This window comes from Haliaeetus albicilla, chromosome 15, assembly GCF_947461875.1.
Source record: "Haliaeetus albicilla chromosome 15, bHalAlb1.1, whole genome shotgun sequence".
In the NCBI taxonomy this organism is placed as follows: domain Eukaryota; kingdom Metazoa; phylum Chordata; class Aves; order Accipitriformes; family Accipitridae; genus Haliaeetus; species Haliaeetus albicilla.
This window is the reverse complement of record NC_091497.1, coordinates 10,442,797-10,466,204: the sequence shown is the minus strand read 5'-3', so window position 1 is coordinate 10,466,204 and position 23,408 is coordinate 10,442,797. Positions and strand designations below refer to the sequence as shown.

At 36.7% G+C, this 23,408-nt stretch overlaps 1 protein-coding gene across 1 annotated transcript in view; it reads left to right on the top strand.

The window, feature by feature from the left end:
- The window catches only part of GPC5 (glypican 5), a 729,332-nt gene that overhangs the window by 136,023 nt on the left and 569,901 nt on the right, over nt 1-23,408 (top strand). Inside the window, 3 exon segments of the mRNA XM_069802336.1 lie at nt 9,455-9,588; nt 10,635-10,742; nt 13,705-13,830. Coding sequence (XP_069658437.1) covers nt 9,455-9,588; nt 10,635-10,742; nt 13,705-13,830 — 368 coding nt within the window.

Here is a 23,408-nt window from a genome sequence, read left to right as displayed (position 1 = left end):
AGGGTGCTGGGGGGAAGGTGGTTTTGGTTTTATCTTTGTTTCTTGCCATTCTACTCTATTTTTAATTGGCAATAAATTAAATTCATCTTCCCCAAGTTGAGGCTGTTTTACCCATGACAGTAATTGGTGAGTGATCTCCTTGTCTTTATCTCAACCCACAAGCTTTTTCATCTTATTTTCTCCCCCTGTCCTGTTGAGGAGGGGGAGTGAGAGAGCGGCTGGGTGGGGGTCTTGCAGCCAGCTAAGGTGCAGCCAGCTAAGGTCCACCCACCACACTTACCAACACACGCACATGGCTTTGGCAAGCAATGCTGAGTGGTGCAGGTTTGCGTAAGGTATGTCCAATATAGACTGCCAAGTAAATATTGTAGGAACATATCGTGGCATGCATTATGCATTCTCGTTTAATGTGTTTAGAGCAAATCCACTTCGCAATTTGAAATTACTTGAATCTTTTGTTAAATCTCTCAGTTTGCTGCACTTCCTTCTTAAGATTGAGATCTATTTTATCAGGCATGCATAGGATCTTTAATATACCTCCCTTTTTTCTTTTTTAACAGAAGGTTAGGCAAAATTTGGGCAAAATGCACAGATCCAAAATGGCCTTCCTCTTTCCATTGACTGCATAGGGACTCAGAGTCTGGAAAATGTGGAGTAAGCAGTCTAGGCTGCCATCATGTTCTGGTTTTAAGTGACATGCTAGACATCTAACTCTGCTTTGGCACCATGGCAGGCTTGTCTGAATGTGTCCACTGGGGAGCTGAACTGAAGGTAAGGAAGGTGCTCCAAGAGGCTGAAAATGCTGCTCAAGATTCTGATTCTTTGTATTTACAGAAGGAGAAGAAAGGAGGCTTTTTACTCCTTCCCCAAAGCCAAGTAAGAGGCATGAATAAGTGTAAAGGAAGAAGTCAACTGAGAATCCTTTCTGTAGGCTGTATATGTGTTTTCTTTCTTCTCTGCTCTTCCTTTTTCATTGTGAAACAGAATAACTGTTCACAAAGAGAGCTACTCAGCTAAGCAGACTTCTGGTGTCTCAGTTGGCCCTTAAATCACTACCAACCCTTTGTACTGGAAGCGAAAAACTTTGTGAGGGCAAATTCAGAGATTTTGAAGCAAATGAGTTTTTCAGACTATTTTGGTCCTTGAAATATGAACATGTATAAATGAGTGAGTGTCTTCTACATCACAAAAGATCTTCAAAGAAAACTGGTTTGTCCAGGTTCAAGTAAGAGGGTGAGGAGACACTGCAACACTTAATGTATAGATAAAGGAAGCAAACCCACATATCTCATAAGATGTAGTTTGGAATGGGGGAGAAACACCTAGGTTCTCTGAAATGCTGACTAACTAGATAGTGGGCTTTTCCCCTCATCTTTTTTTTCAGATAGTTTTTGATTCTTTATTATCATGAAGAGGTGACCCTCCAATTATCTAAAGAGTTGTTGACACTGTCTTATGCTAAATGAAGTAATACATTATGACCGTTACTGTAAGTGTGCATGATTTTACTGACTTAGATACTTTTGTTGCAGATCTTACAAAACTGTTCTCCTCTTCACAATTTTGGAACATAAATTGCAGCCTGCCACAAAGTGTAAACACATCGTGCAGATATGCTGATGCAGCCAACTTGTTTTGGTTTCACAGATTTTTCATGTATTGTAAGTTGTAATACTTTTTTTGTTTTAAGTAACATGCCTGATAAAGGTTATAGAGCCCCATTTCTGCTTGCTTTGACAGTCACATTCTTACTGAATTTCTTCTGGGTTACACAGGTGACCCTGGATAGACTTATACTCAGATTTAAAGAACAATTCTGCTTGTATAGGCATAATGTTAGCCCCCTACGTCAGAGCTGTACTTGCAGGGCACACAGAAGTAAGGAGCAATAAAGTGTATTTTAACCACTAGAGAGCATAGATAAATCAGTCAAACTACACACAGGCAGCTGATCTTTGGAAAGGACTACTGCCAGTTTTATATAATTACTTTTCAGAGGAGAACCACAGAGTGTTTTCACTGAGCATAAATGAAACACCTTGGCATACACTGAAGCAGACTTGGATTGGGAAAGCTGGCAGCCTCTCACAAGAAGCAGTTTTGTTGAACTGCCTTTGAAGAGTTTGAACTGGCAGTGCTGTATTCTGGCTGCAGGGTAGCTTGGCTGAGAACATTAGGATTTCCCCTGACATTAAGCCATTAAAAAAACAACCCCCACATTTCCTTCCCTCCCACCCCCATTCAGGAGAAACTATTTTTACTGCCAGACTTGCTGAGTGTTAGTCCCTCATGAAAGGAGCAGCAGAATTAAACCCATGTAAGGTTTTAGTAATTAAAGAGCAGAAGACACAAATTAAAAGTATATTAAGTAACTCGTATTTAATGGGCTACTGGATTTTACTTTACAATCAGAACATGCAAAATTGTGAAGGAAATCGGAGATAATTAAAAACTGACAAGATATGAGAACAGTCTCAAGAACTTGCCTGGAGCACTGGTTTTGGTAGATGGAGTGGTAGGAGGAAGATATGAGTCTCAGTCACATGAAAGTTGTGGACTGTGGCTCCCAGAATCCAACAGCTTGGACAGCAGTCTTTTGCAAAACAGTATAAAAAAATCGCTGATTAAAAAAACCTGGTTTGCAAACTCTTAGCTTTTTTGTCTCTTCCTTGATCCTCTGTCTTGACTGTAGATTTCCCCAGAAAGGTGTACAGCAATGGCACTGATGCCACGCCAGTGCCAAACAGAGTGGAATAATTAGTTCAGTTATCTCCAAGTTGTACTATTATTTATATTTCACAGAAAGTGATCTTCCTTTTTTTTTTGCAACATGTAATCCTCTCAGTTCTTTCACTTCCAACTCTATCTCACTTAAAAGATTATAAATAAACTTTTTCATGTATCACTTGAGCTTTTAATTACAATTTTTTATAAATTTGCTTTGAAATTATCATTATTTGGCAAGTCCATTTAAGATTTGTCTTGCAGGTGATTATAAATTGAGTGTTCACTAATTTGTGCAAGCATTATTCTAAGTATCAGCTTTACTCTGTAATTCTTTAGGCTGTTGTTCACAATGTTTTCCCCTTTCAGGTTGTCTTGGACTTCTCTTGGAAGTTCTGTAAAATGATTAAACCTATGTATGAAACTTACAAAATAGCTGCTGTAGCTCCAGAGCTTGCTTAGAGTACTGGGTGCCTAAGACATACTGCTGAGTCCTGAGGCTACAGTGGAGAAAAAGAGACAACTAGTCACAGATAAAGAAGACAAAATTTACAAAGAAAACCAAGGAAATAATACATGATTTCTGCATGATTTTCCTGTGGTGTAAACACTGGTGGTACTCCACCGTACTTTGCTAAGACAATCTCATTAATGTCTTTTTCCTGTTCTGAAGGAAAACCAGCCTGTTTTACCAAATGCTTGCTCTCCTTGTTTTCAAGAACTTGGATTTTGTTTCAGTAGGGAATAGTTGAATCTTCCATGCACACGTGCACGCTCTCACATATCAAAATACATTTTTCTTTGCAACAGAAGTTTGATATCAAATATGCAACTGTTAACAACCAGCAAAGATAAAAGCCTGCTTAAGTGCTTGGAAATACTGCTGCTCCCTCTTGTGGTTTAAGGAGAAGAAGACAAACCAGTGAAACCAGCGCTAAGTGTGTGGGTATATTGGCTCCTGCAGCAGGAGCTCACTGGACACTATTACAGGTTGAAAGGAGAAGCTAATCTTACTTTGAGAGATCTTCATTTTCACCTGCTTACATGGTCAGAAAGTGCCAAATCCCTGTGTCGCCTGGTGACAGAGGAGCCATCCTCTCCTGTGCTGCTCGCAGAGGCTGGCTGGCAGGTTGAGGTGCAAAAAAGAGTATGCTGTATTGGTCTTCTTTTTCTCTTTTGTCTGACACACAGCCACCTTACCTGAAAGTATTACACATCCGCTTGCAAGGATTAAATCTGAATCAAGGAAACGTCGTAAACATGCAATGCATTGTTTTTCTGGATGAATATTTTGGGTAGTTTGATTAGTAATCTGTTGCTGGAAATGCTTGTGACTCATCAAGAATCTGTTTCTCAAAGAAGGTATTCACTTGTGTATTCCTAGAAAATAAAATAAACTTAACCACATTTTTTTGGTAACAAATGTATTTTCAGCCCATCCATCCCTGCCATCTCATTTTAGCTTTGTTTTAGTTATTAGACTTCAGCTGTCTGTTTGCTCCTGAGTGTTTGAGGGATTTAACTGTAAAAGATGATGGCAAATTTGATAGCTAGAACTGAAAGCAACCAGACTAATCACTAAGTAAAACACGCATTAAATAAAAGCAGTTTTAAATGTCTGCATCGACTATGGCCACAATGATGGCTTACAGGTCTGAGAGACTGTGTCAATCTAGTGACTACTTGACATGTACCCCATTTACAGGAAATCCTGGATATATATGTATCAGAAACTTACAGCGTTTGCTAAACTTACCAAAACAAGCATGAAACTGTTAAACATAAAAGAAAGAGCAATTTTCAGACTCCTGATTCTGGTTCCCAGCTAGAGCTGAGTGTAAGCCCCAGAGGTTTTGTATCCAGAGAAGTGGTTTCTTCCCTGTTGCTCTGTGCACAGCAGTAAGAACAAGTGGAACAGACTACAGACACATCGCAAGACTCGAAGATGGTCATCTTTTCATTGTATTTCACAACAGCCTATGGCCCAAAGTGGAGCAGAGAGTCTCAGGATTCTTGAGACTTATTTCTGGCACAGTGGCAGTGTTTAAAGATAATGGCATAGCTAATCACCGAGACTTGGCGTATCTAGTTTGAAGTGCACCACAAGACTGTGCCTTCAGTTTGCTTCAGACATTTGATGTAAAATCATTTCAGTGGAAATGCTGAGGTCAGAAAGAACCATTTCTATAGTGGAAAAAAAAAAAACCAAAGAATGTGACTGATTACTCCTATTGAGCACGTGAATTTAAGAGGACAGTATCCCACCATTATTGGTATGATGCTCACATCATTGTCCAGTCCTGTGTAAACGTAAAGGTTTATGATGCTCTGGTTTTCCAAACTGTAAGTAACCATAAGTAGACGTTCTACGGAATTGCACCAAGCAAAATCAAACTGCCATAAAGTTCATGTGTGGCACTAATTGCAATTTAACTGCATGGTTATTACAAGAGCTTTTAATTAACCTAGTTATCATACTGTGGCGTACAAATTGTGTATAATAACAGCATGCTGAGTATAATGACAATAGGTTTGTCTGAACTGTGAAAGTCGGGAGTTTTATCATTTTCTGAGGTTTCTTTTTATGCCCTTAAATATTGTGCAGTATTTAAGAACATTTGACCAAAAGAAAAAAACAACCAACCAACCAACCAACAGAAAAACCCACAGTAAGTTGCTGAGGCTTGTCTGTTTTAAAATCTTATAGCAGTCTTCAGTTCTTCCTGAAATTCAGTGAGATATGTAATTCTCTCCTGAATAATATTTTTGGTGATTTTTCAGCCTCACTTTTGTCAGTGTATTTTTGGTCCCCTTTGAGAACAATTTTATACACTCTTTCAGGATTTTGTGTTTGAAGCCAAGAAGAATGCTCAGTTTGTGGAAACATTCAGTGGGAATACCCTTTCAGTGAAACTGGAAGATAGTAAGAGTACCTTCTGGTCAGATATTGCTGGAAAATGGTCATTTGTTAGATCGTTAGTTTAGTGAGACCATTCCCCTTCTCTCAAAGTTATGATTCCAGTCTGTGTCTCTCAAGACTGGTGGTGATAGCACTGACCAAATTTTTACCTGGAAGATTAATTTCACAGCCCCAAACCTAAACATAAAGAAACAATGTAGCTAGTGGAAATAGTTGCAGTCCTTCAGAAAACATGGGAAATACAACAAAGTGGCATCACACTTACACCATGTACTCATTCCTGCAGATGTAAAGAATGCATTTTAAAAAAAGCCAAACAGAAATTATTATGGAAAATGTATTTATCTGGTTTTTAGACCATCATCAGCTGTGTCTTGGGAAATGAGATACTGACGTTTTGATTTCAAATTATTTGGCTCACAGACACAACAGGCACCTGAAGGCAAGATAAGAGTATATGACCTTTTCTTGTGCACAAGTTTACTGAAGAAACCATAGGACAATGAAGACTGGGCCATGTGAAAGTACATTTGGTATGCATATACAGTTAATGGTGGAAACAACATAAAAGTGACAGCCACTAGCGAACAGTTATCAAAAGACAGATTGGATTCAGCTGGGTGAGTGATGCAAGTGTGATGTACCAAACACAAAAAGAAGAACCAACACCACACAAAGCCAGTTGGTCAGTCAGTGGTCCCAGGGTTTAAATATCAGAGATATGAGAAAGGTAACAGAGGTGATGACATCATCACTGTACATGCTGAAGTAGCTCATCCTGCAGAAACTATGAAGAAGTAAGTGACTTTGCTAAAGATGCTGAGCTAACTTTCAGCTCTGAGAGCTGTTGCTGTCATTAACTGTGTGATTACTGTCATGCAGTTCTTTGTGGGAATGGCAGAGGTGTATGTGGTTCTGTACAAACTCTTTTTATCATTTAACTAATGCTTTTTTTCAGAATTTTTGCAAAAATAGCTTTTGGAAAAAAAAATCAGTTTTTAAAAAGACGTTTCAGATAATGATTGGGTTTTTATGGTATTTACATATATAAAGTCTACCCAATATTAATTTTTAAGAAAGATTTTATATTTGAAACTAAGGTTTATTTTTAAATGTATCAGTGAATGCAAATTTCCTGGTATTGCACAATGCATTTCTTGAGACATTCACTCAAAAGAGAATGAACAGAGAGAAGGGTCATTAGACCTTTTTTGAAGCAATTGTATAATACATATAAAACAAATATCTGTATTCCAAGACACTATGACTGTAAAAATTATGTTCATTTTAGTCAGAGTAAAATATAATGAGATTTTATTGTAAATTCAAGAAATATAGATAGCTGTGGATTCTCCTGCCTTTCTAGTGAAGCTGAATGCATATGTTTTTCAGTTTACTATACCTGGAGGCAATTTTTTTTTCTCTTTCTTTTTTTCCCTGACCCAAAGGACTGGTACCCATCTGCTTAGGGTCTGTACTGGCCAGTGAATCATCTCCACCATGTTTCTCTTCCCCTCACAGGCGCCCACCCTGCAGTCAGTCTCTGAGAGTGCCTGGACAGCTGGGTTGCCTCTTTCAGATATGCAAGGCACCTAAGACCTACAACAACCTACACACCTAACCCATGCCTGTCATGAGACAGTGCCTCCTTCCCTAACATCTGGATCTGACTCTTGCTGTCTGTTAAACCCTTATTTTTATTCTTGGTAAGACAAAGAGGTGTTGAAGAGTGTATGGCAAGCTGGGACGGAGGCAACCCAAGCCATCGGTTGCTTTGTCATAAAAGCTGATCGTAAGTATAATGCTTCCCATGTCACAGCAGTGAGCATAAGAGATCATGAGCAAAGTGAGACAAGTAAAAGGACAAAAGCATATTTTGTCTCTGGTAGATCTGCATTATATTGGTGTAGAGTGGCTGATGGGATAGACTGCTGCATAGGCTGGTGAAATGCAGCACTGAAGGAGCAGACTCGCACAAGGATGGATGAAGCCTAGAAAGAGTGTAGAGACTGACGGGGGCGGGGGGGAAATGGGAGTCCAGTTAAGCTGATGGAGAGCATGGGATAATGTGCTCTGAAGAAGAGCTAATGGGGAAATAGTGGAAGAAGTGTGAGCGAGGTTTGAAACTGAATTTGAGGACAAGAACAAATGTAGTAAGATGCTGTCCAAGGAGACACTGCTTCTGATAAGAAATGGTGAGGTGAATACTTCAAGACATGTTTAAAGTGTATCCCATTAAGTCCCTTAAAGGACATTAGCTGTATGTCCGGGGAGAATTATCTTGCAGGTAAATTCATGCATCTCATTTGAAGGGGATTCAAACTATAATTTGGACGCCTAAATTAACACATATGTATTGCAGCCAAAAAGGACTATTCACTTTCAACTTTACCCTCACTTTCAATTCATACGGTGAATGCTTATTGATACGTAGTAATGATGCCGATTCTTTCTTCTTTTGACTGGCATAAGCCAGTACATTCAATGAGTCTTTCATTATCAACACTTACACCATGCATAACAACAAAGAAACTCATCAAAATTAGATATGTTCATTTTATTTTAGATTTTAAATGTATTTCTTAACTAACACTACAGCAGTTCTTAGTTGGAAAGGTGGTCCCTAAGACTTGCACTTTTATCTTTAATATCTGTGATGGTAACTTGAAACATGAGATTTATTTCCTTTCTCTGTTCTTGCATTTGGGGATATAAAATGCAACAGGAAACAGTAATCCTTGTTGTACAACCTATGCACCCTTTCCTCTGTCTCATGGTAGCATTTTGAGTATGTTTCTGCTTCAAAAATTGGATCCCTGTCTTAGAGCCAACAGCGATCTCCTCTCCCCCTTTTTCTTTTAAAAAAGTTGATTACCTGTTGAAACCGAGTTTTCATAAATCACATACAGTATTAGTTTTTCAGTAGTGCATGCGTGCTAGCTTACAAGATATGTGCTGTTCAGTCTGCTTAATATGTTGTCTGATGTGATCCCAGCATGAAGTATCTCTTATTTAATATGTATGTAAAAATATGTATGGCCCTAATTATTTTTATTCAGTGACTAAGAATAATGAGCTATGAACATGAATTCATATCCTCTATCATACAAAATGCTCAGTATCACATTTTACAAGGAAGAAAATGGGAGTTCATGTGAATTTGTATCTTTTGACATCTAGATCAGAAAGCCAGACATAAAAAATCCCTTGATATTTTCAACATCTGTGGTCCGAATCATTAAACTTACATCTTGGATCATTAAATTTACATCTTGCAAAGTTGTAATGCAAGTTTCCACCATGCTAACTGTTCACTATATGCTCTGGGTAACTGTGCTGAACATGCCATAATAATTCATCAGCCCTGAAAGAAATCACAAAGTTCAATGCATATTAAAAATGTGATCAGGCTGTATTACAGAAAAAATGGAAGTAGGCTGCTGTTCACAACACATCATATTCTCTGGGGTTACTGTTACTGTCTGCATAACAATACACTTTTCTTACAGGAAGAAAAAAGCCACAATCAATAAAACACATGTAGTGACTTGCATATACACCTGGTATTCCTTTAAAAGGAGTGATTTTGTTTCATTTTTTTTTCTACTATAAAATGACTAATTATGTGTTTACTGCATTCATTATGTATATAGTGTTGAGAAATATGATAATTAATGACACTTTTCTTAGCTTAATGGCCACAGAACTTTCCTTCTTACTAAAATGGACTTAAACTGAATTGTGAGGTACGTAATAATTTTTGTTTACATGTGTTCTTTTCTTCTTCTTCTGGCTTTTTTTTCCTTTTAGGTGAACAAGGTATGTGGTCCTCCTGTGAGGAAGCCTACACGGTCTCCAGGTCGCTCCTTTGATCAGAACAAAGATCATCAAGGGTTGAAGATGTTCTCAAGAGACAGTGAAGAAACCTTTGCCAACAGTAGAAAGTAAGAAAGATATTAGTTTTACACTCAGAAATAAAGAATGAAGCCATTAATTTTACAACAGAACAGATTATATTCAATGCAATGGCATGCATTACTAGAGAATAAATAAAGGCTGCAAAGAATGAAGCATTTCAGCAATGCAGTCTGCTCGGTTACATTTTGGAAAGAATAATTTCATGGCTAGATTTTATTTTCTGAAATAATGTACATATGACCAGAGGCATTTGGTGTGGTTTAGAGTACTTAAAAAAATGGATAACATTGGTAGAATATGAACGTTGGCTCTATCTTTATGAGTAAATTTTCAAATTACATTTAACTTGCACATCAGCAGACATTACTAAATCTGTCAAAAAGTGATTGTGACTTTTATTGGAAGACTGTACAAATTGATCAGACAGAAAAAAATGAATGACTGTTCTTACATACCTTTCTACTGTAAAAAATGAGACAACTAAGCATTTGGGGTTAAATCTTGAAGTCCTCGTTCAAGTAAGTCCAGCTGAGTTATTTTCTCTGGCTCTTTTGCCAGTATACAGTGAATTGAGGTGACTGCAAGGACTTGGAGATTTGATTTATACCTGGCTCAGCATTACAGGGTAAAATTTGCCTAACTGCATATGAGCTAGGCGTTTAAGCTGCCGTATAGTCTATGGAGAGGAGGACTCAATTCAGCTGCCCCCACAACTACAAGCATCCAGTGCCACTTGAGGATACCCTCAGGTATCCCAGCTGATCTGCTGCTGCCAAGAAGGATGCAGGTGTCCTGTAAATTGTATTGTATATTCCAGCCTTCTGCAGATATCTTGGATAGCTGAGGGCATCTCAAAGGCCAGTCTAGCTTTAGACAAATTAATCAAGCATTTAACAACCATAAGGAGTAATAGCACTGTAAGGAGTAAGGATAGTATTACAGTTGAGACTAAAGGCCCTATTATGCAAATAAAGTACAAAGTTAAAATTAGAAATTTCATTTCTATCACAGTATTTGCTAAAATACAGAGAGGTTTTCTTTGTTCTCTGTTTCCTCTCATTTCACTTTGAAGTGTAGAAGGAAACTGAAGTGAGAGAATTGCAGGGAATAGTTGCTCACTCCTGATGTCTGGAGAAGAAAAAGTGCCTCTGAACTTCAAAGACAGACCATTCTTGTTAGTGCAAGGTCCTTCATGTTCCAAATAGTGGAGGAAAAAAAACCCAAAACCAAACACAGGATTTAGAGAACATTGTGGGAATGGAAAGAGCTGCAAAACACAAGTTTGCTTTAGCCAGCACAGAAGTTCATCAGGCAATACCCATTATACAGCAACATTTTCTCTGTGTTACGTAGCTAAGCAAGTTCTTGATGTTTTCTGATTGCTAGCACTCTACAAACATGAAACCGAATTCTAAAATTTCACTTAATCCAGGACTGTTCCATGTTTCAAAATAAGTGGTGTCTGGATTGACCTCAGGGAGATTGCCCAAAAGACCTGAAAGGGCACCAGAGGCAGCGGGCAGCACGAAGCAATGCTTTTTTACCGTGACTTCCACCGGCCTGAGGTGATGGAAACTCTTCATGGCATGCAACAGGCACTGCACCAAAAAGGAGGAGCAGGGAGAAAACTTGAGATCCACTGACACAGATTTCAGTTTAACAACTTCATAGTTGATATCATCTTCAATGGCTGCCTCCTGGATCACCTCCTTCCTTATTAGTCACAATCGCTTTATATTTCACTTTATATTCCCATGGCAACTGTAACAATTCCTCACATGGAAGAGCAACTTCAGTAAACATTTGCAGCCTGCTTTTAAGGAAGTGCTGTTCTCTGAGTCTAACTCCGCTTTATTTACCTCCCATGTACTTCTGGCAGCAGGTTGCTGGCAGCAACTTTCACAGGCTTCAGCAGAAAAGCATAGGCTTCTCCCAAACTGTGTAGACTTGATCGTTGAGAGTTATCTGAGGGAAAACAAATGAACAAAATTATTTCATTAAATATGTGACTCCTAAGAGTTCTCTGATTTCCTAAGATTTTTCAAATGCATCTCCAGATGAAAGTTTACATTTTACAGTATGTGGTGGACTACATCTGCCTGAACTTTTTGTAAATTATTTTTACCATCAGACCTAAGCTGGTATTTTCTAGTACTATGTGATACAAGAAGAAAAGGAAATTTCTCTGTGCTTTTGACACCAAAATTGTCAGATGAATTTAAAAAAATTCTAAGCAGAACCTTTGATAGTAACATACGAACTTGAAAGTATATAACACTTTTTCCTCCAGAACTTAACATTGCAGACAGCTTTTAGCATGGAGAACAAAATTGTAAAAAAAATGAACATTTCCATATAAACAGATAAGAAGTATTTGCAGCTTCCACTGACTGTAATTGCACATTTGTGCTCAGCTGCCTATAATTACATGCTATCTGGTCCAGAAGATGATGATGTGAAAATTGACATTCATACCATCTGCCCTTCTAACTACTTTGGTCAGACATCAACAGGGGCTGAAATCAGTTATTACTTCTGTATTAACTTTAGCTTTGCCTCAGGATGTATTTACTAATAAACTGAATGACCTTTCTGTTAGAATGTGGTTTGTCACAAGATATTAGGGCAGCTGTATTTATTTCAGTTTCTGTGTTACACATGGATTGATTCTGCAGAAGAAGAAATTCCAACTATTTACTATGAGAGGACTCTCTAGTTTTCATCCAGAATGTAAAGCCAAAGCATAGACAAAATCAAAATCAATCCCACTCAATGGGAAATGGAGGAAAATTGCAAACATACTGCACACAGTGGATGCAGTTTTGGGGATGGAGAAATACAAGATACAACTATTTATGGCTGGCAGAGTGTGGATGAACCATATTTACATATTTAAGATATATTGTGCCTAGGCAATTTTATGATGCATAGTCAAAATTGACCCTACCTGAGATTTTCAGAACTGCAGTTTTACACTTAGTAGGGCACTCACATCACATTTAATAGGCATAGTAAATCTAAATCACTGTGGTTTGTGTAAAATATTTGCCCTACAATTACAAGAAAGAACATCTGGCTTTTTAAATGATGGGACTGTATATAATCACTCACGTTTTAATTTGGAGTAAACAATATTAATTTAATTCCTTATGCCATTTTAGGCCTACGTTGACTAAATATAGGGAAATGTGTAGAATATTTCTGGCATTTTTTTCACAACTCCAGACACCATACAAGAAGTTAACATAAAGTGAAGCTTGCAGGCTTGCAGAGCAATGAGTACAGCATTTGCTGGTGCCTTTCTTTGTGCCTCCAGGTCATAGATAACTCAGTATAGTGTGATGTTCTAAACCAGAATGAGTAAATATTTTAATTTTTCACAGCAGGAATGGGTCTCCCAGGAAGAGATTTTCAATACAATTTATAAACATAAATATCACAATCCGGTTAAAAACATACTAACTAAAAATTCATTCATTTGTTTTGATTTAAGTACAAAAACTTATCATTAGCTCTGGGCATCTTGACAATTATTTAAAATAGCAATACATAATTTATAATCTACCACCACAGCACATGATAAAACTGATGTCATTTTTCAGACAGTTATTTAAGTATCCACTAAATATTTAACACCTGCATCTTAAACCCATCTTACCTAAATCTTGAGTTGCTCCATAACTCTAACAAATATTCTTTGTAGTATTTGTAACACTATGTAGGGGACTAGTTGATAGCACTTTTGAAAAACAGATGATTTATTCATAGACACCTATTTTTGTATTTGCTATGCTTTTTTTTTGGAACATTTTTTAGTATATTTGTACAAGTGTAGCATTGCAAACTGTATCACAACTCTGCAAGAAAATTTCAGGTTGGAGGAAAATAATTCCTGTTCCAGAGCATAAGTAAAGTGTTTTTGTTCACTTTGACCAATAAGAGTATCAGCTTTGTAAACTACTGACATGTATCTGAGAGAATCAAACTTATCTAACAGGAAATTGACAAATTGATTTAAAAAATCATTGGAATCAATGGAGAGTAATAGAATAAGCACATTCTTTATCTTCTTGTAGAAACACACAATGGCAGTACTGCTTAATGTTATTGATTGACACTGTCAATTGTGTTCCCCTGTGCAGAGAATTTATCAGCCACCTCTGGCTCTACGGAGCCTTTTACGGCAGCCTGGCTGATCAGCCGTGCGGTAATGAGTTGGCAGCTGCCAATGGACTCCCGTGTTGGAACAGAGAAGATGTTGTAAGAAGGTACCTTTGTGACTCACTTTTGTCTTTCCTTTTGTATTTCGTGTTTCTCTAAAGGAGCTTCCAGCTCAAGCACATTGTTTCCCTAGATATGTGTCAAGGTTAGTTCAAAAAACAAAGCAGGGTGGGTTTCCTTCTCTCAGGCTTCACCTGTAAACAGCAAAAAAAATCTGCCTGTGTCTGTTTTGAGAAAAACAAAGAATTCTGCTGTTCTTCAGACATTGTTCCTTCAAATTTATGGCACCTAAACCTATACTGGAAAAGAAGCTGAATTGACATTTACAAAATACAGTTGGAGAAAAAGAATATGGATTTTTGTTTGAGCTTGATCTTTATGAAATGCTCCTTTTAATACAGAGTATGTGATAACAGACTCAAGCTATTTGCTTAAAACTTTCTATGACTCTGAAGAATGAGGTAATCTCTTAATATGTATGGCTTCTCAGGGGAGAGCTAAAAGTTAAAACATGAAGATAAAACATTTTAGAGGTGAAACACATGTATTTTTTTATGTATGCAGCATCTTGGGAGACATCAGTCAGCAGCAGTGGCAAAGAAGAGATAATAATGAACTGCTATGCTGCTGGATGTGTATCTCTGGAATCAATATATTTCACAGCTTACAAAATACTAGCATTTGTGGATGTCAGAATGATTGTCAGAGAGCTGATATCTATGGTTTTGCTTTATTGCTCTCATCACCAGAACAAGTATTTCTCTGAGCAGGAAGTCCTTGTGATGACAGAGACCAAAATATTAAAAGGTTCATTGCAATTACTTTTTTATAAAGATCATGCTGTTAATACAGCATTTATTAGTAGGTAATATCAAAGGTCATTTCAAAGAAGGTGGCTAAAGGCTGTGAAGTGAGTTAAAGTGGGAGATAGCTGGTACCAAGTAGAAGGAACAGTGACAGCCTGCACCTTCAGGTGTCTCTAAAAAGGTTAGGTAGCAGCTGTAATTTATTGATCAATGATACCTAAGGAAACTTAATGGATACCCTTTCAGCAAACAGCTACAGGTCTACTTTTCTTTATCTTCTTGGGCAGTCCAATGCTTTAGCAGCACCAACGCCCAGTGAGTGGTTAACTCCCTTGATAGTCTCATTGGGAAGCTTTGTCTTAAGCTTTCAACAATCTTCTCAAGATGACATGTTCCTTCTTTAGGTATCTATATTTGAGATTTAATATCAACTTTACCTCCTGGCTTTTGTTTTGCTGCCCCTCCCCAAATAAGTTCTACTATTCCTACCATTTGTTTCAGTAACAATGTGAAGTAAGCATCCTATAATTACAGATTTCCTAAGAACAAGGTACGTGTATCATTACTTCTGGCTGCTTACAGTCTTAACTATTAATATGTTATATCTTTTCAAACCTATATTATTATATGGTACTATTATATTTTAGTTATTATTATTAACATTATAACATTATTAGTGTGTTATATATTCTCAAATGTATATTATTATATTTTATGGTATTATTATATTTTAGTTACTATTATATTATTATACTATTACTATGTTTATACTATAGCACTATACTGTTTGATTTTGATTGATTAGACACTAAAGTCCTTACACAGAAATGAGACATTCTACTAAATACTAGACCATAGTGGTTTTTTAAAAGTAATTTAATTTGACTAAAAATATTTAATTAATGCAATTTATTTATTTGTGGATCAACCTAAAGATATAACTGATGACAAAAGCACTATATCTTAAAAGTAAGACCACTTTGATATTAGTTTAACTTATAAATTTCCTTACTATAATATTTTGTTTTCATATGTATGTTAATATATATATTTATATTTTTGGTCAGTAAATTTTAGTGTTAACTTCCTGAAAGAGCTGAAGTGTAGATAATATTTAGAAGTACAGACAGCTGATTAAAACCAGAAGAGCAGGATGCTCTGAGTTGCCCTAGGTTATCAACTGGAGCTGAGACCTGCAGATTAGTTCCTACATCTCAGTACCTCTACTTGTACACGAAATATGTTGTGGTACATATTCTCCTGCTTCAGTAGCTATATGAAGGTGCTCACATTTGTCCTCTTCCTCCCCTTCATTTTGCCTTGTTACTCAGTTAAAATGTCCTTTGTTCAATTTTATTTGTTTATATTTGTTCTTTTGTAACTGAAGGGGAAAAAAAATCTTTCCTGCGCTTTGACTGAGATCAGGGGTTTTTTAATATTATTATCATTATTATTACAGAACTGTTAATCTAGGGAAAAATGGGCACTCTTTTCTTTTTGTGCTTAGGCACATATGTGTGCCTGCTATGAAAGCAAGGCACATGTGACACAAGCATGCAGGAGAGGGGCACACGCATTGGGCGTGCAATGCCTGGAGATTTCTCTTGGTTATGGAAAGTCAAACTCAGCCTCAGAAACACACTCAAACAAACAAATCCTACAAATTCAGAAACAAGGAGGTTGTGTTTGAGCAAGAAAGGCTCCTCTGCACCACAAATTATGCTGGGAAATGACGTTTGAAATGGATCAATGAATCAATCAACTAGCGAAGAGATCTGATGGGAGATGAGCAGCATCAGAAGTGATTGTGTTTGGGGATATCGTGAAGGGAAATTAAGGCATCAGGCTTTGGGAATGTGGACTGGAGGCAGTAAGCCTAGCCATTGTGCAGGCAAACCAGATTAGAAGGGACTAGTAACATGCGAAAACCAGGGTAAGCCATTCAAAATGATCTGGATGAAACTCAGCCTGGGCCCAGTTTTAGCATTTTCAGGAAAGCTGTGGCATACTCTTAGAGTGTTCCCAGAAGTATTATGAGATCAACTGAGAATCTAGGAAACTCAGCTTACAAAAAAGGAGTCGAGGAATTAGATTTCTTTAACCTGGAAAAGAAAAACTGTTAAGAGAAAACACAAAGTGCAAACAGGCTGTTGCTAGGGGGAAGAAAAGTGTCTGTTACCTGCTTCCATAATGGCTAGGACACATAGCAAACATTTAAAATATATTCTGATTAAATGTTAGGGAGAGTTTTCTAGTGGCAAGGATAATAAGGGACAAAACCAGGTAGTTTTGGGGTCCATTGTCTGCCTGAAAGAGAATGTTTAAGAACAGGGAAGACAAGGCACTGAGAAATGATGCAGCAAAAGCTGATTTTTCTTGGAGATATGGAGATAAATTGGATAACCTCTTAAAATCTCCTCCAGCCCTCTGATTCTGAATCTAGCATTATCTAAATCCTGTGTTGCTCAACTTCTGTTGCCATGATGCCAGGATACTGTGACATTTTAGAAGCAATAATGACCAGAGCAGGCATCATCGTTTTTCTCTGTAAATACTGAAGAACACCTGAACCTGTAGACTCACTATCTTTTCTTCTTCGCCCCCCGCCAGTAATAAATAAAGATATTGATGAATTCATTTATGCAGTGTTCCTGGCACAGATGGGGGAAAGTCTGTATGTTCAAATTAGTTAAAGATAAGTAGATTTTATCTGGTTTGAGATTCTTCATAATTTCCATCTGGTTTTGCCTTCTATTTAAAAATCATGTGCCATAGCTGGTAATGACTGCAATTTTGGGCCTGTCATGGGAAAGCAATATCATAAGCTACATAATGCTGGTGTGAGTGTATCAGGACCTGAAGAGATTGCTGAGACTGTTTACTGTATCTGTGTTTCAAGCTGCAAGTAGCAATAAGCCCTGGAGACAGAATATGCGTTTTAAAAAAATCTTTGCAGTTCTTTCTCCTTTTCCGTGCATTTTTTCTAAAGGAAGTAGTTCAAGGTTTTAACAGCTATAATATCATAGCTCAGATAAATCTTACAGCCTTTGCTGTTTCTAATACCATCTAAGAGATTATGAAGCCTGGATGGGAAAAGGTCAGAAAAAGAAAAAGAGGGTATTATTGAAATGAAAGCTTACTTAACAGTTTACATTTCATATGCTCGAGCTGTTTCTTTTTTTGGTTTAAGCCTTTTTTTTTTTTTTTTTTTTCCTCCCCTAAATCATAATGTCATGGCAGTATGGCCCTTGATTCTGAAACTAGAAATTGTTCTGAATCTAGCCTGTCACACAGTGCAGACTCATGCTTTTATCAAAAACTGAGACCAGAATCCCCAAATTCCTGTATTCATGTCAGGCAAGAATGGTAGCAGGCAGGACTTGCAGGAGCAAGACTACTCTTGCAAGGTCCACATCACTGCAGAATGAGGGAGGGGGACGTCTCAGAGGAATCTTCAGCCCTTCCACTGTTTTACCCAATGGTGTGACTACAGTGGTGGGGAATGAAATTCAAACTTCAGTTTTAAAGGCATAACTGAGTGCCACGATGAAGTACCTGGAATTTAGTGTTACAGGATTCATTAGGTTAAATGGAAAAAGAGGAATTGCAATTAATAAGTCATGCACTACCAAAGCATATGAGAAGAACTGCATGCATCAGTTTGGACTTTCAGTGGATCTTAGCATTAAAGCTAAAATAACTGGAGTTGTGCAAATAGACTGAGATTGTTCTCATTCATGAACATAAAGTGGTTTAACTGACATTTATACAGTTTCGGTACTCCAGAGTGCCTGGCTAGAATGTGAAGAGAGATGGATTAAAAATCCACAGAGGAGTGATTCCACTGAAATAAAAATAGATATGAGAGAAGAAAATAGTAAAATTATGTGTGTTGAAGGATTCAGGAGTAATGGAGATTATTAAAAACAGCTAATCAAGTTTGGAAGGAAGAGTTTCATATCTAAAGTATCAAAATTAAGAGGAATTAAACAGCATGATTGATTTTAATTGCTGAGCAAGTTGTTAGAAAGTGATTATAATAAGCATCTATCATCAAATAAATGCTTAGCTTTAGCTCAGCTCTTAGGCTGGGGAAAGGAATTTTCTTTTTTGATTCTTAAATATTCTGAAACAAGAGTACCATCCTGAATCTGTTCTTAGCCAACAAGAGAAGATAAATGGTGATATAAGGAGATCTAATGAATTCCTTTTAGTTTTCTTCTATTTGAGGTAGTCATCATGTTAGAATGAAGCAGAATGTAAACTGCCATCAAAGGCATCACTTGCCACCTATGGAAAAGATTTGCCTGAGCAACTTGACTCTTACTGCTTTGCCTAATACACTATTGCCAACAAGGACCAGTGACAGATGTGTAGAGAAAAAAAAATTGTAAATATGTGCTTCCTCACAATCTGTAAATTTGGAAATGCCTGACCCAGAGCTGTGAATGTTCAGTCTTCCCATGAACTCATAAAATCTTAGCACCAATAGCGTTCCACAGCAAGCTAACCAGAACTTTTCAGATACCAAAACACTGAGTCAACTTAAGAGGTAAATGGTGGATAAAGATATTTTTAGGCTTAATGTTTTGTAAGGAAAATGAAAATTAAATAAATTGTTAAATCCAAATGCCTGAAATCTGAAGTATTTTTGTTTTGAATTGCTGCTGCCCCTTTAAGGATGCTTGGAAGTGAAGTCACCTGGACTGTAATGAAAAATCAAGTCATCTGGTCTATAAGAACATGGGGGTCCAAAGGTCCTCCCTGAATTCAGGAGGATTTTTTCATTACAATTTATACATTTTCATTTGGAAAACTACTGACATCAGGATATGTTTGATGACCAATGAGCAACACCATTAATTTTACCACTGCCTGCCAACCTCCCCCCCCCCCCCCCCCCCCCCCCCCCGCCCCAGTCACAAATCATTTCTTATTGATCCTACTTGACTTGTTAGAAGAATGAGACGGGCTTATGATAAATTTTTCTGTGTCAACGTAGAAAACAAAAGGCATTTCTATTTCTGGCATCAACATGTAATTGAATAACAAAAAATAATTATATTGTTCTAGTTGCTGGTTTTCTGGAGGTAACTTTTCGTCGTCTTTTCTTTTGATAAACCTTAAACATTATTTTTAGGTTAGCTTAATGAATTTGGGGATTCTAGTGGAGAATATAATCTGAACTATTCATTCCAGAGAAAGGCAAAAATTAGAAGAAAGAAGGATACTGGCTTGATGATAGATTATATAAAAACTAGGTAGTTTATATGAGAGCTGAAATTCAGATCCCTGTGTCAGATGGTTTTAGGAGATCCAAGTCTGACATCAGGCGAGAAAAAGAAATAGTATGTGATCCCTTTGTTTATATTAGTTGTGGGGTTTGTTCTCTGTTTTATCATGAGATATAAAAACAAAATAATTCCTGCTTTCATAGTGGTAATATCAGTTCTCAATATATACTTAGATAAACCCCATGACTCTTGAGTATGGAATTTATTTAATTATGTAAAAGCAGCAAAATATGTATTGCATTTGATTACCTGAAAATAAATGATCTATTTTTCCTTTTGTTTGCTTGAGCAAATATATAATTTTCTGGAGTGTTTCTCCTAGAAACATTTGAGTCATTTGTCATGCACAGCAGGGGTTATAATAGAAGGGTTCTAACACCAGGTGAATTAATTTTTATTAAGCTGGTACTGATTTACAAAATGTATTGACTTTTAAATTGAAAAACATTAGAGCCACGTTAAATAAATAATAGCGTTTATAAAGTCACAGAAGGCTGTTGAAAGATAGGCATGAGAAAGAACAGTGACCAAGGATATTCTAAGAGTTTGAATTATGGCATCATCATACCTTCATTTTGGAGTGTTTTGTTCTTTCATTTTATACAGCCATAGAAAAATACACTTACTCCAGGATTTAGTATTAGTGATGACTCTTAGAGGTTTTCCTAGGGAATTCAGGACTACTTTACCATAGTTTATGACATGAAACAATGGAGGCAAAAAAAAAATATCTATCATCTCCTTTTTGTATAATACGGTTTTATATTAATACCAAGGAAAAGTCATACAAGAGGCTTTGCTGCATAGTTCAAAAATAAGCCCAACATAAAATAAATAACTGTGAATCATAGCAGGTTATATTAGACAGAAGATTTGTGTATTTGTGCCTCACTGAAGTTCTTATAAAAGAAATGTGATCTAACTGAATTCAACTTTGATATACAGGATATCTTTCAAATAATAAGTTCAGTGATATTTTACAATGAGGCCCCTCTCACACAGTGATGTTCTGCAACATTTTATATTTCTAAAACCAAATTATTTATCAAATTATTTAGCCATGGCAATTTAATACAACAGCTCTCAATGAATTTTTTAAACAATATTTTGGGTTGTGAAATATCTTCTATGGGATCCTCTTTCACTGTAATGTTCACAGCAGTCCTCTATAAACACTGCAGGCTTACCAGTCCAGACAGCAAACTTCTGTGTGCTAATGTTCAGCACCGCAGCATTCACAGATATTCCTTTCAGCCTTTGTATTGCTATGTTACGTCTGCCAAAGACTTTTCTCTTGACAGCTATAGGTCAGATTTTCATTGAGCATCCTGCACCAGCTGTGAAAATACGCTACTGAAACTTAGATTATGGTGGGGTTTTTGTTTTTTAAATTTTTCACAGCTGACTTACATACTCAAGGAGGGTGATTTGAGAGATCTGGAAATTGATTGGAAGTCTTATGTGAAAACCACTGATATTTCCTGTGTGTCTAATGGCAAAAGTTCGCAATAAGTTTTTCTCTATTTCAGAAAAAATTTGCTTTATATAGTCCTATTTTGGTGAATATTCTGTAGAGCTTTATGTATACAGCTTGATTTTGTTGATATTGTTTATGTAATACAGATGATAAAAAAATGGTATTTGTAAGTTTTATTAATGCATTCAAAGAATGAGTTCATTCATTAGTTTTTCTAGAAATAAATATTATTCTTTCCAATTATATCAAATTCTTCTTGCTGCTTTTGTAGTCAAAAGAATCATTAGATCCTCTCTAATGAAGTAAAACTAATCTGCCATTCACAACTGGGAGTCTACGAGCATGTACTTCAAAATACCGTATCTTGTGCTCTCTTTAATAAAAGTTAAGGTTTCTTATCTTCCTTAGCAGCTCAGCTTCTTCTTGTATTCCTTTAGAATTATATGAAGAGAGGCACAAGTTGCCTTATATTCATTAAAATGACTATTTTGTTCTAACTGTTTCTATTCTAACACTGCATTCTTAGGGCTAAAGTTTTTTAGCACTCACCCACATGTGGGCACTCAGGAAAATTAAGCTGAATTAATGAAAACTGTGAATTTAGAAATCAGTGACATTAGCTCATTTTTTCCTCAGTTCATTGAATGAATAAACGAAACTGAAGCTACTTTAATTCAGAAAGAATTTTAATTATTAAAGCATAGTATCCCACACAGAAGTTTAATCATGTTTTGCTAGCCCATGTAATGCATTTGCATCTTTAATATGTTCCAAGTGATGTTTTGAGCTTAGCCATGTAGGCAAGCACATACCTGCTATGAGTACTTCAGTGACAACTATCTCTGAAAAAAGACTGAAGCAAAAACTAACGAAAAGGACATGAACACACTTATATATGCCTTGCTGCAGGCTTAGTAAATGACCCAGTGAAGCACTAGTGTGAATAGTCATGTCCAAATCTGAAAGGTTTTCATGTTCAGGTACTGCCTAAGATTTCATGAGAAGTTATTATGAAGAACAGATCAAAGCAGCAGAATTAAATTGTTACATTCACGCAACAGGAGACTGTTCAGATTATTCCCAAATACATACTTGCTACCTAGGAGGCAGAGAAAGAAAATATGAAGCATAAAACACAGTCCAAACTCTCAATGAACTATTTTCCTTCCACAATAAGAGATCTCTCTGCTGCTTGTAATAGGCAGGAGTACCAGCAGACCTTCCTTCAAACTGTTAGAAATCTTGATGTATATTTGAGAAAAATCCCATGACTATGGATGGAGGGATTGCACTGTAGCATACTGCTGTGTAAGAATATGTAGCTTTTCCTCTTAAGGAGTGTGAGGTGTGAATCTCTGTCACGTTAATTTTTAAACACATTTATGTCTTATGTTAATAAGAGCTTGCTGTGCTAAGACTTGTGATATTATTCATCTCTTTTTCAGTAAAGAGAGAAATGGACCCTTGTAGGATGCAATTCATTTAATCTTTAAATGGTTGGATAGAACTTCCTAGAAGGACTTGTTTCTTCCCCTTGGCTGTAAAGGGCGTCGGTCTAAAGGTAGTGGTAGAATTTATGTTATCTAAGTTTAAAATATCTAAAAGCAAACTAATATGAAGCATCTATGCTGAGATTAAAAACCAAAATACCCTAAACACCAAGTGTTAAACCTGGGAGATTGATCCAGAACCATTATGCCTAAGTGTTTGGGATAATTCACCAGAAAATTAGGTACGCATGTTGATCCATATTCTGAAAGTAATGATGTCATATAGCAGTGTTGATCAATTTCTGCTAGTGCTGATCTTCTGCTTAAAGTGATGTATGAAGGTAACTGGGGTAACCAGTATAAAGAATTGTGCAGGACCAAGCACCACTCTAGCTCTTTCTCAGTACCTTTGATGAAAGACGGAACATATTCCTGAATAAGGTATAAAACTTTCTGTTTTGCATAGTTTCTTAAAGTTGTTTCGTTTTAAGGGTTAGATAAAAATTGGGAATGGATTTGGAGAGAGTTAGGGTGTTTATGGAAAGAATATGATTTTTT